Source organism: Amblyomma mixtum, chromosome 3, assembly GCF_055824585.1.
Source record: "Amblyomma mixtum isolate Tamu chromosome 3, ASM5582458v1, whole genome shotgun sequence".
NCBI lineage: Eukaryota > Metazoa > Arthropoda > Arachnida > Ixodida > Ixodidae > Amblyomma > Amblyomma mixtum.
In genome coordinates, this window is record NC_143014.1 from 412,690,859 (window position 1) to 412,710,515 (window position 19,657).

The window sequence follows — 19,657 nt, forward strand, 5'->3', positions numbered from 1 at the left end:
AACATCGTCGCTCGTTCAGCGCGATATGTTGCCCGTTGCACAAATCGCTTGGAGTCTCAGGAGGCCTCTCAACACAGTCCATCCGCCACCCGAAGAGATCACGAACGGGCTGCAGTGACGCTGCTCCTGAATCGCCCGTTGTGTGTCTGCGTTGTGATTTTGAATTCAGAGGAAAAGAAAGGCGCAGTAACTGTCAGGCGTAGGTGGGTGGAGCCAAGGAGTGTAGTGGAGTAGGCCAATTGGAGAGCGCGCGCCCAACAGACGGTTCGGAGGAGCGCGCGTATACAGACGACCGCGCTGGCGGTCGTCCTCGAATGTTCGTAAATTAGTAAAGTCGCGCTCTCTCCGCAAGAACAAGCCGCCCGTCTGGAGCGCCAGCGAGAGTTGGCGCGCGAACGGTGTTGTGCCAGAGAGGCGGTCCCGTAGCGCTCGCCACCCGTTTCTTGACTGAGCGCTCCCAGCTCTCTTGGCGGTAGCAAATACTTCGAGCCAGGCGTCGGTGAGATCAAGAAAAGAACATTTTATACATTATAAAAGGGCGTAGTATAGATAAACATCGGAACGGGGGCCGAGAGCTACACAACGTGACTGTTCTCGCACAGCGACGACAAGCTAGACTCCAACGCATCACAGTCACACCCTCCGACTCCACTCGTGAGCAGCACTCTATTCACGGTGGGTCGGTCTTTTCCTCCAAGCGGCAGCGGTGGGGCCTATAAAGCCCGAGAAATGGTTGTCACTCAAAACGGTACAATCAAAATGCAGCACTTGACGGCGGTCCGAGAGGTCCATGGAACCAGCGACCGCGCTGGCCGGCCGCTGCAAATGTTGCGGTGACATCCGGGGGAAAGGAAAACCGGCGCCTCGCTGCCTCGCAGCTTGCGGCATGCTGCTCGCTGATGCTTCCTCTTAGGACGCAGCTCTCTTGCGGCGCAGCACCGTGGCCTGTCAAGGGAGCGTTAGGGCGCCGTGGCCTTGTGGAGCAGCACTGGGGCTTGTCAAAGGGACGTTCCCACGAGAAACTTTGCGTCCTGCAGAATTATAATCCGGACGGGTTGCCCACCACAACAACGGCTATGGCGTCGTCGAGCGAATCCAGAAGCCCGTGCGAGGGATACCGAAGCCATGTGCAAGCGTAGGGCGGAAGATCCCGAGCTTCGAGTGAGAGAAGCCAAACGCGAGGCAGCTTCGCTGTTAACATCAGTGCTCGCGACGTTAAGTCAGTGCATCTAGGCTGGTTTTTTTGTAGGAAATGAGCCGGTACGCTAAAGAAAAGTGGTGTGGGTGCAAGTTCTGGCCTTTGAATGGTATTTTTGCTATTCTGTACGCGCTTCTCCTCGCCGCGGTGGCTCAGTGGTTAAGGCGCTCGACTGCTGAACCCAAAGACCACGATATCAAATCCCGGCTGTGGCGGCCATTTTTCGGATGAGGTGAAAAGCAAGGCACCAGTGCACTGTGCGATGTCACTGCACGTAGAAGAACCCCAGGTGGTCGAAATTTCCGGAGCCCTCCACTACGGCGTCCCTCATAACATAAACCCTATGCGCCAAACCAAACATCAAGCCTCTTTTTCTTTTTCAAGATGGCAATACTGATTTCCTTCTGGCATATTACGCGACAGAATAAAGCGTACCAAAATTTGCAGCAGAATGTGATTGGTCTTTATTGACCACCAAATCGAAAAAACTCTAGAGAAAAAAAGATCTCGTACTAATTGGACACAATGAAATCTTAATAGTGATGAAGCAAATTTACGTAAACAAAATTAGTTGAAGGTTCGGAACCTTGTCCAAAGAGAATGGCTTGACAGCCCTCATCCAACGGTAGAGAATGCATATATCATGTTTAGAACTTCACTCAGTATCTTTCCATGTCCCCAGCGGCGGTGATTACAGCGCTCATTCGTGAGGACAGAGAATCGTACCAAAGTGATTCAATCAGCGACGTATTTCTTCGCAGCTCGTCCCATTCACAGCGAATTGTGGACCGGAGGCCATCTTCGGATAAGCCTTGCAGAGAATGGCGGAGCAGGGAGTATTTAAGTGAACCCCAAACATTCTCATTAATACTGAGGTGACACCGCGCTCTTCTAAAAGCTTGCTTACCGCACCAGCGGTATGGAGCGGCGACCTGTCGTGTTAGATAGAATATAGTATAGACCGCTTCCGGGAGCGGGCCGTCAGCAGGTGGGCAATCAAGACATCGTCAATGATTCCTGTATACTTTTCAGCGCTGAACTTCTATTCGAGTCGTACCAGGGGTTCAAGACCATCTTTTGTGACTTTCGTGATGCCCGAGCACACGCTCACGGTTGTACGCCCACTCGCCGCGAGCCGTTGCATATGTACCGCGGATCGTATACCTGACAACAAGAAAAAAAAACAAAAAATAAGCTCCAGAGAGTCCTGATTCTAATATGCGGTTTATAGCTTTATCTTTATAAGTTCAACTTCACAATTTTTATAGGTTGATGCTCATAGCAGTGATGTGGCCTAAGAAAGAGAGCGTGCGCGCAAACAAAATCTTAGTCATTTTTCTGCTTTAATAAAGACGTAGGGTCAGTTGTTTCGTTCACTGCAATATCTACATAAAAATACGAATGCACACAGGTTGCCGAGGGCTTGATTCGTTAACAAGGTTTATTTTCTCACAAAAAAAAAAACTCGTATGAAATATCGTGGGTATTTACGATATTTTGCGTGCGCGTGCAAACGGAGACGCAACGATACTTTCAGCGTATTGGCGCGATCTGGTTTTTACAACAGGGGCCATTTTTTCAACAAACCGAGACTCTTCTTATTTATGTTTTTACATTTTAACTTAACATATCGATAGCAGTGGCTTCCGGCAGCGCTGTAATCACGAGCGCATGCACTTCCTCAATCGTGGTATTAAAAATCCAAAAGGGATGGGAATAAGACGCGCCATGGTTAACTAGCACTACTTGATAACCGAATTAGTTCACCGTACTTAGCCCCAAGATACTCGAAGTGATCTGTTTTTAGACGCTGAAACATTCCTGTGCGCAACGTGAAAGAAATTACACTATGGCCGCACGCGCGGTAAACAAGCCTAGATACTAAGTCATCATAACTTATTTTTATACGTGAATAGCAATTCGTTCTGAAGAATAACTTCCGTGTCTTGGCTGAGCGCTAGCCTCGGGTTCTCTGGTCACACGAGCTTGTGAACGTGGATTCGTCGCTAAACAACACTGTTCTCCACTCTCCGACCGTCCAATTTTGATGGCCTTGTGCAAAAGCAAGCCGCTCTTCTTTTCTTTGTTTACACTGCGAAGCACAGGCTCCTGAGCCGCCGATCTGCTGTTCAGATTCCGATTCCAGCTATTACGGATTTCTTGCAGAGAGGCGCGGGGATTGTCTGCAACAGCTGCAACAATACACAAATCTTCATCAGTTGTAGCCCTTCGTGGACGTCCTCAATGGGCATCCTTGATGCGCCCTCCTTTCTTTAAGGCTTGCAAAAATCTGTTCATTGTTTTTAGCGGATGACAATTGTCATCGCAGCAATCTGTTTCTGAATATAGTTTCGAAAAGATAGTTGCACAATTTCCAGCTTTCTGTTTTCTTGTGCACTAGCCTTGTGGAAAAGGCAAATAAAGTAAAATTATGACTATATCTCAAAGCTTACGAATGAGTATAGAAGAAACGACCACCAACTAATTGTCTTGGACTGTACAGAGTTCCGAAACGGTGCATGCATTTGCGAAAAATCCCGCGATATGCCTCCCCTCTATAACCAAAGCAAGGAGACGACGTCTCATATTGTCACGTTGGTAATCAGCGGCTGAGGGTCCACAGCGGGTCAACAGACGTGCGCTTCCAGATCACTTTCACTTTCACACACACACACTTCCTCTTCTTCTTGAGAGGCGCTTCCGTCCGCACAAGCGCTGGCGTCAATATTCGATTTTAAGGAGCGCTGAGTCATTAACACGTTCATCAGTTTTACCGATGTCGACGACATGCTGCGAATGGACACAGAATTCACCGATTCACTTTAGGCTTCTATGCCGTCCAAAATATGCCCTCTATCATCGGGGCCATCGTGAACATGGCCAGACAGGATTCAGGTTCGGAGAGGGAAGTTTGCATTTCCTCACCGGCAGAATTGAAAGGTGAATGCCATGACAAGCGCCCGCTGATTATGTTCTGCTCACTCTCAACGTTGTGAGCTAGAGTCAAGCCGGAGAAAATAAGCTTAACCCCGTGTATTCGTGTCTGACGGTGCACGAAGTTCAACAGGCACGGATCAGGTCGCCCTCAGGCCAACCGGAGCTTTCATGTCAGGCCGCAAAGATGAGGTAGCCAAAGTGCTGCTTGCCAGTCCATTGAGAGCATAAGCGAAGCCTAATCTTGCAAATAACCCGTGGGGTAATCTCACTCGCAAGCTATCCACCTCTCCCTGGGCACGATAGGGTGGAGGTCTGGTACATCTCTCCTTTCACGTTTCCAATGAAAGATGGTGGACTGCTAAAAAAAAAAGAGATGATAGGTTCTTATGTCTCAATGGCTGCGATGCATAATTACGAAGAGTACTGATAAAGTTCTGGGAAAAAATATGTTCCAATATATTAGGCACGTGATTGACTACTGGCACCTCCACCTCACCGCGGCAAGTTTCAATTTGTGCGTAAGGATGTGCGAATATTTTTTTTAAGGAGAGCACTACCAGAATGGTTAGTTTCGAATATTGAATCGGATATTGTTATGCCCGGGATGCCTTCCAGCCGAAATGGACTAAAATGCGGTCTCTCATCCGGCGTAGCCGCGGCAGCGGAGACACCAAGCCTCCCCTGAAAGCAGCCAGCGCAGCTCTGCCATTGCACCCTCACCTACATGACCAAGATAGTTGTCGAAGCCAGCCGTAATGGAGCTTCAAGAGAGGCCCCGGGAGTCAGGAGGGTCCAGTCACCGTGTTTGACCGCGGCATCCGCCGTCAAAGGACAAGTTTCCTGCGATCGGTTTCCCTACCCCGCGTGGCATTGCACGTAGCCTCGGTCTTGCACGCAAGAACAAGTGCGACCACCTGCAGACCGTGCGAACGCGACTGCGGACCTTCCGGTGTCTGCGCGAAAGAGATGGCATCCTCCTCACCCTCAAGCTCAACACGTGACGGGGGCGTGTTCCGCAATGAGAGAGTCTGTGATGAGTGCCAAAGTTAACTTTTCAGGACACGCCTTCCTCAGCAGGCCCGGCCTCGATCTAAGAATTTCAGGGAAGTAAAACCATATAAAACTCGGCATCGAGTACGGCTCCCTCTCACGGAAGCTCCCGTCTGCTAAGACGCTCCTTTTCACTAAGAGACACTATCAGTTGCCGTTTACTTGTACATAATGTAAATACTTGTGTAAAGTTTTCAATGTCTTCATCGTAACCTCGTCTCCGATCTTCCTCGACCCTTCTCTAGCCAGACCTGCTACCTGCATTCCAATAATATACAGGGTGATTTTTTAACTTTTAAAGATATTTATTTTAAAACTTGTGAGAGATACGTCGATGCGGTCTGTTGAGCTGGATTGTACAGCAAGGCGCGCATTATGTATTTATGTACCTCGTATGGACCAATAATTAGCAGACTGATTAATTGAAATTAACTAATGAGTTTTCCTGTTTTTGATTTTAGGGGCAAGGTTATTATTGCGAAATTGATGGCCGTCAGCATCGAAGGTGAACACTGTTTTAAATTTTCTTAATTGGCAACGCGTTTCAAAATATCGGATGTAAAAACTAAATCCATTCGAATTGTCGTTGAGCTGTCGTTCCGGCCATGAGTATTTACAAAATGGCGCGCCTTGGACTTGTTATCCATCAAATACTGGTGCAGTTGGTGTATTAGATAATGTAAAGGAAGTTAACTCGACTTCGGCGCTGATACCTTACGTAACGACGTCATTTGTGTTAATTAGGCAATGCGGGAAAGCCAACTCAACAACCTTTCATATCCGTATATTTGACGATTGTCTTTTAAAATCACTTTGCCTATTAATAAAGTTTAAAACCAGCGCTCACCTCCGATGTTGACGGCCATTGAATTAACATTATAACCATGCCCTAATCATGCCCCTATCCATAATCATGTGGATCCATATCAGGTATATAATTTCTGCTATACTGTGGAACATATCAATAACGACTGCATAGCTGACATAGTCTATAATAAATTCAGCAATAAAATTCCGATATGAAGGGTGTTAGGCAGGGAGACAAGATGTCACCAAAGCTATTCACCGCTTGTTTACAGGATGTGTCCCGAGGCCTAAGTAATTTGCGATCCGCTGATGACATTGCCTTGCTAAGTCACTCAGGGGACGAGCTGCAAAGCATGATCAATGAGTTATACAGGCAGAGCAGAACGATAGGTCTAAAAGTTAACATGCACAAGACCAAAATAATGTTCAACAGTCGCGCAAGGCAACGGCAGTTCGCAATTGGTACCGAGGTGCTGGAAGTGGTAAGGGAGTACGTGTACTTAGGGCAGTAGTGGCCGCAGATCCAGATAATGAGAGGGAAATAACTAGAAGAATAAGAATGGGGTGGAACACATAAGCCAGGTTCTCTCAGGTCATGAGTGGCAGTTTACCAATATCCTTCAAGCGAAACGAATACAGCAGGTGTATTTTACCGGTACTCACCTATAGGGCAGAAACGTGGATGCTAACGTAAAGGGTTCATCTTAAGTTAAGGACAACACAGCGAGCTGTGGAAAGAAAAATGATCGATGCAACGTTAAGAGACCGGAAGCGGGCAAGTGGGTCAGGAAACAAACGCGGCTTAATAACATCCTAGTCAAAATCAAGAGGATGAAATGGGCTTAGGTAAGGCATTTAATGCGAAGGCAAGATAACCGCTGGTCCTTAAGGGTAACGCAGTGGATTCCAAAGGAAGACAAGCGTAGCAGGGGGCGGCAGAAAGTTAGGTGGACGGACAAGATGACGTTTGCTGGGATACGGTGGCCGCAGCTAGCAAAGGACAGGGTTAATTGGAGAGACATGGGAGAGTTCTTTGCCCTGGAGTGGGCGTAGTCAGGATGATGCTGATGATGATGACTGCGGAATCCAGCTCGACAAACCGCACCAGCATATCTGCCACAATATTTAAAATAAATATCTGTAAAGGCTAAAAAAGTCCTCCTGTGAAATAATGAAGTGTAAATGCAGTGGCAATGCCATTTTTTCACATAGAACAGATTAAATTTAGTTTAGGAACTGACCAGTATGCATTAACGCTAAGGCGTGGTTCAGATCAGTACGATCACATTTATTATCCGCGTTTAGCAGAGAAAAAGTCACTATCAAATCATTGTGCAATAGGTCCTCTTTCAGGGCAGAAAAAAAAATTCAGGGAGGCACTTTGTTGACCTAAAGTGCGGTGGGGCTAAAGCCTTAAGCGCGGTGTTGCTGCTTGTGTCACTGATGTGTGGTTAAGATGTTAAGCTGCGCCTCTAAGAGTGGAAAGCGACAGCGTCTTGCAACGCTGCCAGGGAGTCCTCAGAACGGCTCTACGCCTTGCTCGTCGGTAAATTCCTTTTTGAGGAAAAGAAATGTATCTGTCTCGCATATCTCGGTGAACCCCTGAACCTCGTCGTAAGGGAAGGGAAGAAGGTGGGAGTGAACGCAGACGCCGTATTAGCTAGACACGACTTTGTTCATTCCAAACCATCGAACTCGTCTCGCACTCCGGAGACCTTGGTTCGATTCCCCAACTCTGCCAATTTCCTATTCGGCTTTATTTATTTATCTGGTCTGGCTAGAAAAGTTAATTAGGCTAATTGGTTAATTATGCCATTAACTAAACTCAGTCCCACTTACTTGAAGCATTACTATACGATCCATTTAATTGGTTGCATGGTTACTAGCAAAGAACAATTGGTCCCGTTTGTAATTCGCGCACTGTGACGTCACGACCATATCGACCAATTGAAACAAGGTAAGCGTAGCTACGGCGCTCACCTGAGGTCTCGCTTTGGCTGTCGGAGTGCTCCTTTCGCAACAAAAATATGCGGACGCTTAAGACACCTCAAAAGTGAAATGCGATAGCAATACATTTCCTATTTGTCACAGCTTCTGTTGCAACTTGTGTGTGTTTGCGCCAGTTTTTTTTTTTTGCTATTGTCGGTCCATCAATCGCCATATTCGAACCGATAGCTGCAGTAGTCAGGCATCGGCGCTATGCTGTTATGGTTCCGGCATTTCCATATATAACATTTTTGCAATGCTATTTGGGTTGCTATCTTGAAACTCGGTTGCTCACAACCCGGCAGACAGGTTCTGTTGATATCACACGGTCCCATGACCTTTCTCGACCACTCATTAATTTAATTGCCGCCAGCCATGGTGGGAAGTTTGATCACAAGTCGTTGGCCATGTCAGCACCTGCCGCAGTGGTCACGTTGTGGCAACGTCCCCAGGTCATGTCACCTCTCTCGACAAATCAAGGTGGCCTACCTGGGCAGGTTGGGATGACGTCGCATGGTCACGTGACCTTTCTCGACCAATTATCGAATTTCGTGCCATCGGACGGAGGATCTGGCTCCTCACGTGAACTCTAATGCTACCGCATTAAAATTCTTATGCCCTTCAAAGGCGTTATCTACAAATTCGCCAGTTTTTTTAAGTACAATTTTAAATCCTGAACTTGAAATCTTACGTCCTCGCCCTATTTATGAGCCTGCATTCTTCCAATCGCTTTTTGCTAACTTTGACCGCTGATTTCTTCACATGACCATTGTTATCTGTAAACCCTAGGGCCTCAAGGAGAGTGGTTGTGCCTGCATCGACATCCGCACGGATTCCGCCACATTCTAGCTTAAGGTGTGAAATTGTTTCCACAAATTTACCATATAGTGCACATATGTCATCTCCTTGGTTAAATTTCTTTTTGGAGTTTCGCGTTCTAAGATGCACAGAGCTAGCTTCAAAAAGTACAGCACTGCCTCTTGGATTATTATAGAACAATTTCTTAATGATTCGCTTTTTCCAATTTCTGTATAGTTCCAGGTTGTTGCTTATTCATTGAATAAATCCAGTTCTAACATTATGCGTTCTTTTACCTGTCGCTTAAAGCTCGCTATCTAACCGTCCTTGTTTCCTGCATACTAACTGTTTAGCCTCCCAGTCCTTTTCCGCCTCTGTGAGTCAACGCTCAATCTGTATAAATTTTTAAACACCTTACCTACCTATATGTTATTGTCCAATTTCCCCGGACGTTCTTCGTATAAGAGTTCACTTTGAGCTCCCCTTGCTTCAATCGATGCCCAGCCCATGTCCCCCTGTATTGCCTCATGTGTGGTTTTCCCGAGGGCACCTAGTGCTGATCTTCCGACAGCCCTCTGATTTATTTTTAATTCTGACTGAACTTCTGGCCGTAGACACAAAACCGTGTTCCTGAAAGTAAGTCCTTGCACAATTATTCCTTTCCAAACACCTCTAAAAAACAAACATTTGTTCATCATCATCAGCCTGACTACGCCCACTGCTGCACTGCAGGGCGTAGTCAGGCTGCCATTCATGGTCTGAGAGAACCGACATTATACGCTCCACCTTTTTCTCATTCTTCTTGTTATTTCCCTCTCATGATCCGGACCTGCAATAACTACCGATCCTAAGTAGACGTATTCCCTTACCATTTCCAGCACCTCGCTACCTATAGTGAACTGCTGTTTCCTTGCGAGACTGTTGAACATTACTTTGGTTTTCTGCATGTTAATTTTTATACCCACTGTTCTGCTTTGCCTGTTTTACTTATTGAACATGCTTTGCAGTTCATCTCCTGAATGACTTAGCAAGGCAATACCATCAGCGAATCGCAAGTTAGTGAGGTATTTTCCGTTAACTCTTAGGCCCAACTCTTCCCAATTCAGGCCTCGGAACACCTCCTGTAAACAGCTGGTGAATAGTATAGGCGAGATCGTGCCTCCCTGCCTGACACCCTTGTTGGAATTTTATTGCTGAATTTATGGAAGACTATGGCAGCTGTGCAGTCGTTGTAGATATCTTACAATATTTTCACATAAGGCTCTTCTACACCCTGATTCCGCAATGCCTGCATGACTGCTGAAGTTTCCACCGAGTCAAATGCTTTCTTATAATCAATGAGAGCTCTTCGCCTTTTTGCCCTAACAGTCTCTTCGTGCTTTTCCATGTATATCTTTCCTTCCTTTGCCTACGCGCAGAGATATTTGTGTTCAGCCAGTCTGGATATTTCATGGCCTTGTATTCTAAGCACCTTATCAGTAGAATCAGTTTCTTGTCTTCCTGGACATGGCGGCTCAACAGGTGAAATAGGCCGTTGGTTCGAATCCGTGGTAACGTGAGACCTGGATCCACTAGTTTGTGCATTCCGTCAGTGGACAGTATCGTTTCTCTTTCTAACACGATGCACCAACGGAAGTGAAGCGACATTGAGGTGGTAGCAAGGGAATGGTGGCGACTTTCTTCACCAAGAGCGATCTCTTTTTCCTGTTCTACAGAAAAAGAAGCAGTGTTTCTGCTCAGTGCTATACAGCGGCAAGCTTACAAAGAGTTCTCAGCTAGCTGCAAGAATGACGGCCACGGACCATGCTGCGGAGTATCGCCTTGCGCTGTGGCAATGCGCTCGCTCGCACAGGCAACGTCGCCAGTGAGCTCGTGGATTCAACGGAGGCTAAATTTATTGCTCTTGTATTTTATAGTATTGACTAGGCAACTGCAATCTGGAGTGAAATGCCGCAAGCGCCCGAAGTTAGAGGCTCTGAGTCACGAAGGAACTGTCCGCGCCTACGACAGCGTGTAGCACGAGAAGAAAATGAGTGAAATATGAGTTTTGAAAACTTGCTTTCAAAACGTATACCGCATAGAAAATCATCACCAACAATTTAAAAAAATACAAGATAAATAGGGAGAGAGAGAAAACTTCCAGGTCAAATACAAGAGCCTGGAGCCTGGCGTTGGTCCTGCGTATCACTCCCACATTGCTATAGCTGAAAGGCAACAGCGTGAAGTGGGCCCGGAGTGGGGGCAGCAGAATGCCGAGGAGGCCCAGGAGCGGGGGTCGAGTATTGTGGCGAAACCCACAGGGTCAGACAAGCAGCTTTTGTTGCCTGCCCTGTATTCCCGATGCGTCGTGCAGCGTACTGTGTCGATCCTTTTAACTAGTACGGAAGCGGTACGGAAGAGCCGGTTCCGAAGGGGCTTCCCACGGCTATCGCTATAAAGTATCCTCTGTAGTACGCAGGGGGTCACATATTTCCCGATTTAAAAGTTTTCTTTTCTTTTGTTTTGCAATGCCGCAGAATGCTGCCTACATAGACAAGCACTGAACCAGCCGATCGCCCCGAACTCAGCGACTGACTCCAGACGCAGCCTTCGCCGTTTGCCAAGTTGCGATTAGACGAAGTACACCTCCCCCACGCCTTCATACATGGACTCACCTATGTTAATTGGCTCCGGGGCGCTGCCGCGCCTTCCGATAGCTCACGGTGCAGCGGCCCCTTTCCTGTTACACAAGTAAGCTGAACTGGGCTAGTCGGAGCAATTGCATCTTCGAAAAACGTAGCGCGAAACACAAGACACAGGTAAGGTGAAGCGCTCGTGTCCGGTCTTCACCTTACCTGTGTCTTGTGTTTCGCGCTACGTTTTTCGAAGATGCCTTTCCTGTTACCCTCCATGGCTACAGAAGTAAAGTTCGCTTCGAGGCAAGGTAGCCGCATTTTTTCTGCAGTTGCCGAGGCCCGTTACGGCAACCACACGCAGTGCCAGCACGTGAGGCCGATAAAGAACGCGTTGGCAAATACCGATGAGCCTGTTCGGTCCAGTATTTTACTTCGTTTTATGGGCCTTCTGTCCTGTTGCACCCAGTAAAATTAAAAAGGATTTGGCATCTTTTTGTGTGTACAATTAATTTATTACAGCAAAGGTTGAACTTCAACCACAATTCGCAGCAAATATTTCGTTCAGAACTGCTAAAACCGCTAAAACAAAAAAGTACGGTTAAAAATAGAACTAAATATAACTATACTTAAGTCTAGCAAAAAAAAATGGAATAACCATTTAGATGCTTTCATGCGGGTGCCTTCTTCAAAGACAAAACTATTGATGAGACCCCGCCAAGTGATTGTCAGTGGGACAGTTCATAATGTGCAAAGATAGTTTGGATAGTTCAGAACTTCAATCGAGATAGAAGACGAGGTGGGTGTCTAGACTGCTTGGTGTGCCCAAGTTTGCTTGTACGCATGCGGTCGCCACTGGTCCGCGATCACTTTCATAAGACACGCGCTCCCCTTCAAAGAGAAGTAAATAAAAATATGAATGGAGCCGCCGCGGTGGCTCAGTGGTTACGGTGCTCGGCTGCTGACCCGAAAGGCGCTGTTTCGATCCTGCAGCCGCGGCGGTCGCATTTCGATGGAGGCGAACTGCTAGAGACACGTGTACTGTGCGATGCCAGTGCACGTTAAATACCTCCACTACGGCATCCTTCATAGCCTGAGTCGTTTGGGACGTTAAACCCCATAAGCCAAACCAAAAATATGTATTTAATATAAATCAGTAGATGTAAATAAAAAATAATCGCTCCTGAAAAAAACTGGGTTCAAAGCAAGACGTACTCTCCCATTGTTTGGACAAGCGTTCTTCGGCTTTTAGAAGGCGCGTTTCATGACCCGGCGTTCCGGATTCTTGAAGTGTTTCCGCGAATATGCCGCGCTGCGAAAGGTACTCCTCCATTTCCTTCCAAAAGAAGATGATGAACCGCGGAGCGCAGCTTTACCGGCAACCGTCGTGCATAGGCAACGGAGCTCAGCAAGCTAAGCTCTTCACGACCACTTTAGAGGCGACCCCTGAGAACTCACCTCCGCGCACTTGGCTGCTCATTACGGCGGAAAGCGGTCCGCCGTTGGTGAGCGCGGCAGCCTATCTGATCCACGCGTTGGGCGGCAGGTGGCGCGGGGCTACCTCGCGTCGCTCTCCCTCTCGGCGTCTCCTCCTTGCTTTCCTCCCCCGCGTCTCTTCGCGTTCTCTCCCGGGCCGTTTTCTTCCCTACCCTTCAGCCGGCGGCGCTCAGTTTCAGCCGCGCTCCCTATCCGGAAGAGTCAGGCGCGTTCCGCTCTCCGTCGCACCCTCGGGCTGTTGACCGGCGCTCGTGGCGCGCTTCTCGAAGGACGACGCAGCGCTACCGCACCGAACTTAGCTCATTTCTGAGGGAGAGAGACAGACCTTCGTGCCAGGCATCATGAACAACACGACAGAGATACTTCTGGTGACTGACGGAAGGCGGGACGTCGTTGTCGGTAGCTACCTCCTGGCTGTTGGTGAGTTGCTTCCAGTGCCTCGCAGTTGCAATCAAAGTTTTGCATCCGTTTTTGCTTTGTTACGCGATGATGATCTGCTTCACAGCCTGACTTATTGCTTAAGAGTTCCGGGCCAGCGATGACAACAAATTTGATGCGACCCTGAAGCCCTGTCGCATCAAATTTGGGAGGCGGAACTGTTCTTAAACTCTAACAAGCTGACCATGCGGGCCTGTTGGTGTGAATTGAACACATTGGTACCAGCGAACACAATACCAAAATAAGTTCCCTGTCAGCGTAGACAACGTGAAAACTACGTTCCGGTTTGCGACAAAATTTCAGTAATAGTAAGATGAAAGAACAGGAAGAAGAGGGAGCTACTGCAAGCCTATCGTATCAAGATGCAAGGTATTAACACGTGCATCAGTGCACCGTCACTGTTGCTCACGAATAAAGAGATGTGGTTACTAAACAAAAGTGTGCAAGTGCTATTCTGAAAGAATAAAAAGTATCGCTCATTATGTTGTGTGTTCCAATTAAGTCTGAACTTGTTTGCGGTGACTCGCTACGTATGTTTTGCGCGTTTGATACGCATGCATGCGTCGTTTAGTATCCTAGTTTGGCCATTGGTCAGTAAAACTTAAGTGGTTAGCCCGGCGCTCTCCCGTGTACTCCTTCTTCTGGTGACCCTGTCTGTTCGCTGGTACCAATATGCTGTTCGTGAACGTTAAACTATTGTAGCACGAATATGCGTGCTGACATCAAATGGTTAGCCCTCCTCCTGACCGCAAAAAGTTGAAATGAAGTCTTCGTGGTGCACTGAGCAGATCGCAGAGACCACGCGTGAAATATGACACCACACCACGGCGCTTACGCGCGCTGTCTATCTACATCATGCTCACTTTCTGCTTGCGTGCTCACGAAGTAAATCTCGTACCTCCGTTGACCGGAGAAAAATCTTGACCGGAAAATAGTTTTTTTTTTATCATAGTCGCTCATTTATTTACCCATAAGGGCCCCGGGTGCGAGTTAAATGAAAGAGCATCAAACACCAAAGATAAATACATATAACAGGCACAAGTAAAACACTGTTTTGCGTATTGTAACGACGTATTGAAAGAAAGGCTTTGGCGTAAACAAAGACACAAAAATAGGTCACTAAGAGGACGTCTACAGGAACCTATTGACAAAATTACCTAATAATTACTGTGTGAATTTGGTGAAATTTAGCTCAGTGGCTCACCCTGGTGTCATGCAGGATGTGGAGGTCCTTCCTAAGGTGCGTTGCAGCGACCACAGAATTGTAAGGTCCCGAATTAGCTTAGACCTGAGAAGGGAACGAAGAAATTCGTGAAGCGGAGGACCATTAACCAGTTAGCTGTGAGAGGGAAAGAAGAGGAATTCAGGATATCGCGGCTGAAGAGATAGTCGGCTCTAACTGAGGATGACGATCTTAATGTTGAAAGAATGCATGATAATCTCACAGCTATAATTACGGAGTGTGCAGTAGAAGTACGCGGTAGGATGGTTCGATAGGATACCGGCAAACTGTCTCTGGAGACGAAAGATCTGATTAAGAAACACCAAATCATGGAAGCGTCTAACCATGCGGTTAGAATAGAACTGGCAAAGTTGTCAAAGTTAGTAATTAGGCACAAGGTAGCCGACGTAAGGAGGTTTAACATGGAGAGAATCCGGCATGCTCTAAAGAACGGAGGCAGCCCAAAAGCGGTGAAGAGGAAACTAGGCATAGGAAAAAAGCCAGATGTATGCGTTAAGAGACAAAAAGGGCAATGTCATTAGCAAAATGGGTCAGATAGTTAAAGTAGCCAAGAGTTCTAAACAAAACTATTGAGTAACAAATGTAATCAGAACGTTAATGAGAGAGGCAGTAGCGCACAGCAATGGGGCATACCGCCAGTAACGAACGAGGAGATAAAGAAAGCCTTCGGAGCAATGAAAAGGGGAAAGTAGCTCGTGAGGATCAGGTAACAGCAGATCTCTTGAAGGACGGAGGGGAGATTGTGCTAGAAAAACTAGCCACCCTGTATACGCCATGCCTTATGAGCTACCAGAAGCTTGGAAGAACGCTAACATTATCTTAATTCATAAGAAAGGAGACGTCAAGAACTTGAAAAATTACAGATCGATCAGATTACTGTCCGTTGCCTACAAGGTATTTACTAAGGTGATCGAAAATATAATCAGGACAACCTAAGACTTCAATCAACCAAATGATTAGGAAGTCTTTCGTAAAGGATACTCGGCAATGACCATATTCACACTTTTAATCAGGTGATAGAGAAATGCAAAGATTATAACCAACCACTATATATAGCCTTCATTGATTACGAGAACACATTAGACTCAGTGGAAACCTCAGCAGTCATTCAGGCATTGCGGAATCAGGGTGTAGAAGAGCCTTATGTGAAAATACTGGAAGGTAACGACTGTACAGCTACCACAGTCCTCTATAGATTCAGTACTAAAATTTAAATAAGGAAGTGTGTCAAGGCCCAATCTCGCCAACTCTCTTCACCGCCTCGTTTACAAGAGGTATTCAGAGGCCTCGAGTGGCAACAGGTGGAGATCCGAGTTAATGGAGAATACCTAATTTCTACGATTCGCTGATACATTGCTTTGCTAAGACACTCAGGAGATGAGCTGCAAAGCATGATCAATGAGTTAGACAGAGTAGAACGGTAGTTCTTAAAATTAATATGCATAAGACCAAAGTAATCTTCAACAGTTTTGCAAGGGAACAACAGTTCTCAATTGGTAGCGAGGTGCTGGAAGTGGTAAGGGAATACGAGTACATCTACTTCGGGCAGATAGTGGTCACTGATCCGGATCATGAGAGGGAAATAGCCAGAAGAATAAGAACGTGGTAGAGCGTATATGGCAGGCTCTCTCAGATCATGAATGGCAGTTTACCGAGATCCCTCAAGAGAAAATTATATAACAGGTCTATCTTACCGGTACTCACCTATAGGGCAGAAACGTGTAGGCTAACGAAAAGGGTTCAGCTTAAGTTAAGCACAACGCAGCGAGCAATGGAAAGAATAATTATAGGTGTAACGTTATGAGACAGCTAGCGTGCAGAGTGGGTGAGGGAACAAACGCGGATGAAGGACATCGTAGTCGAAATCAAGAGGGAGAAATGGGTTTGGGCAGGGCTTGTAATGCGAAGGCAAGATAACCGCTGGTCCTTAAGGGTAACGGGGTGGATTCCAAGTGAATGCAAGCGTGGCAGGGGGCGCCAGAAAGTTAGGTGGGCGGGTGAGAGTAAGAACTTTTCGGGGATACGGTGGCTGCAGCTGTCAAAGGGTAGAGTTAATTGGAGAGACATAGTAGAGGTCTTTGCCCTGCAGTGGGCGTAGTCAGGCTGATGATGAGCTCAGTGGCAATACGATCAGGAAGTTTGATACTCTTCGTGATAGCAGTTGGGACGAACAATTTACTGGAAGCGTTAGTTGAACCATGTATCCGGAATTAAACCAATTTCGTGATGATCGTGAGGACACTATAATTTAGACGTCACGCAAGTGGGGAAAATTATAATATAGCTTGATAAACAGACAACTCCTTGCTACCTTACGTCGGGTCGCCAGATGTGCTAGTGTATTTTAGGGTTTCACGTCAGTAACGCTCAGCCTTGAGATATATTTGCATGTCATAAAACGACCAGCCCGATTTATATTGCTTCTAGCACCTTAATTAGGCAGTCTTGGTTAGGATTCCAAATACCCGACGCATACTTTAGTTTAGTGCGGATGAAAGTATCGTATGCGATATTTCTAGCGGCTGCTGGTGAGAGAGTGATCGCCCAATGAAACGAAATGATATAAAACCGTTTGAGAAGTTCGTACCCACGATTACGCTGGTACGGCTTCGGTACACGCAGACGGGGTTATTTTTCTCCAAGAGCGTGTGTTTGTGACCTTTTTTTTCTAGATGGAGACAATTAAAAAAAACGATACATTACAGGTCCCTCCAGCCCGGTTGAAATGCACCGATGCGGTGTGCAATCAAAGCACTTTTTCTCCAAGCGCCAACCCATGTTGTAAGTGGTCCGCTCCACCCTCAGGTTGCTGCACTGCAGAACGTCACGTTCGGCCCTGAGTGCCCACGGCGTGCGCGAAACGTGCCTCGGCCGGCGCTCGCGGTGACCGCCCCCTGTAACGGGTTTATGCGCGCGACGAGTGTTTTAATCGCCGCAAGCGTCAACTGGCCGCTGAACTCCGTACTATATCGGCGCTGGGCGCTGCCTACGGTGGCACTGAACAACTGCAGATAAGCAAGCGTCCAGAGCACATGATACCTGTTGCAAAAGTTCTCTACTCAGCGAGGGCACAGGCCTAGCGTTGCGCGGTCGGATGTTTATATTTGCCGAACGGCTTCGTCAAGTTCTTCCAATGATCTCGTTAGCGGTGATTTTCCCTTCGGCGTGCTTAATAGCGAAACTAGCGAGTGCTGACGTCTGTGCATCGCCGCATCGGATTGTTCGACGCGCCACCTACGTTCACGGGCGCCTAAACCTCGAAATTTTTCCAACAGATGGTACATTAGTGATTTGCAGCAGCGAGTAATGGCTGTGCCACCATCATTTCAAGAAAATACATTTTTTTCACTAGATCAAGAGCTGAGTCCGCAGAGGCAAGCTGCAATAATCTGCGAAGAACTTCCGCCAGTTTTTCGGACGCAGACGCGCTCCGCTACTTCAACGCCCTGGCCAGGTGCAATGACTTCCGAATGAAACTCAGAGGAGGTCATTTTGGATACGCCCCTGAGTTTGTGCTGCGTTGCGGGCCCGTCTGTGCATTCTTAGGAGTATGGCGCTCGTTCTGGCACCAAGACTCAGTTTTCTTTCAGCAAAACCTCACGCGCTTTTCTTAATAGCGCTGAGGCATGAACAATTTAGCGTGACATTCTTCGCAAATTGCACAAGCTTGGCACCCTCAAAGAGGATAGCACAGACCGTGCTATCCTGGCCGCGCTCAGCCGGGTAATTGGCCAGAACGAACAGGTTCGATTTCCTTGCAGCCAGAAGCATAAGAGAAATGGATACAGAACGTTGTTTTCGCATGAGAATGTACAATGTCGCCTCAGATATTCTCCTACAAGTACCATGAGAGACTGCAGCAGAGACAGCAAAAAGCAATGAAAGAAAGTAAAAGTAAAGTTGAAATTTGGGCTTCTTCGGACCAGTACCGCAACAAGACAAGCGACTAGCGAACGAGTATATAGATACACACAAGTACTTGATGCAGCGCTTGTTGGCTCATGTTACAAAATTTTAACGACGCAAAAAGGCACACACAGAGGAAAAGACAGAAAGAAACGGACAGTAAGAGCGCCAAACTGCCGGCGCTCTTAATGACCGTTTCTTTCTGTCCTTTCCTCTGCGTGTGCCTTTTTGCGTCGTTAAAATTTTGTTGTAGATACACACAATTGTAGTAAGCGCCGTTTGCAGCAGTTATGCTGTTAGTCTGCGGGAAGCGGTCCTTTGGTCATTGCAGTCACAGGCACTGACTCTATTCGCGAGGGACATTCACCGTTTTGGTTCCTTTCTTGCTCCTTTGAAAAGTCCTGCTCCGTCGTGGTTGCCCAGCGGCTAAGGCGTTCGGTTGCGGAGCACGAGTCCGCGTTCGACCCTAGCGGCTGCGTTTCGAAGGGCGCGAATTGCAAAAACGCCCGTGCGCTGAGATTTCTACGGAAATAAAGTTCATTCATTCATTCATTCATTCATTCATTCATTCATTCATTCATTCATTCATTCATTCATTCATTCATTCATTCATTCTATGCGCACTTAAGAAACCCGTATGGTAGAAAATTTTTGGGAGCCTTCCATTATTGCTTGCTTCACAAAACACAGTGCTGCCTTGGCGTGTATACGTGCGGTTATTAAATAGTCAATCAGCCTCCCCACCACAGAGTACTACTCAGGAGAAGACGGAGAACTGCATGCGCTGCGCGCATGTGCAGTGCCTCCGACTTCATCCTGATGCATGATGCACCGATTTAACTCCGATAAACTTCGATGAAATGACGGGAAGCTGTAGCGGATAGCCCAGTGTCAGTTCAGAGCCGTTGAGTTCACCTCCATGGCGTGAATATTGAAAGCTCGCCATTAGCTGATCCTGCGGGCCGCGGTGGATCAGCTAATAGTGAGGTAAGGTCCATTAGCTAAGATCCATTAAGGTCCGTTAGAGATCCATTAGCCGTGCCGTGGTCCACTCAAAACCAAACTACGTCTACGACACTTTTTGCATTGAGTTCCAAGATTATGAATCAACAAAATCCAATAATCGTTCAAAGCAATGTCACTCAATTCGAGCGAAAAGATAACAAAAAATGGCGCCTCAGCACT

The 19,657-nt window shown here is 47.1% G+C and overlaps 1 protein-coding gene across 1 annotated transcript in view; it reads left to right on the top strand.

Annotated features, from left to right (window-relative positions):
* Window positions 1–13,085: 13,085 nt before the first annotated feature.
* LOC149357685 (visual pigment-like receptor peropsin) overlaps window positions 13,086–19,657 on the top strand; it is a 407,334-nt gene continuing 400,762 nt past the window's right edge. Inside the window, exon 1 of the mRNA XM_089584832.1 lies at window positions 13,086–13,305. Within this exon, the coding sequence (XP_089440958.1) occupies window positions 13,227–13,305 (79 nt within the window). The 5' untranslated portion in view covers window positions 13,086–13,226. The remainder of the gene's footprint in view (window positions 13,306–19,657) is intronic.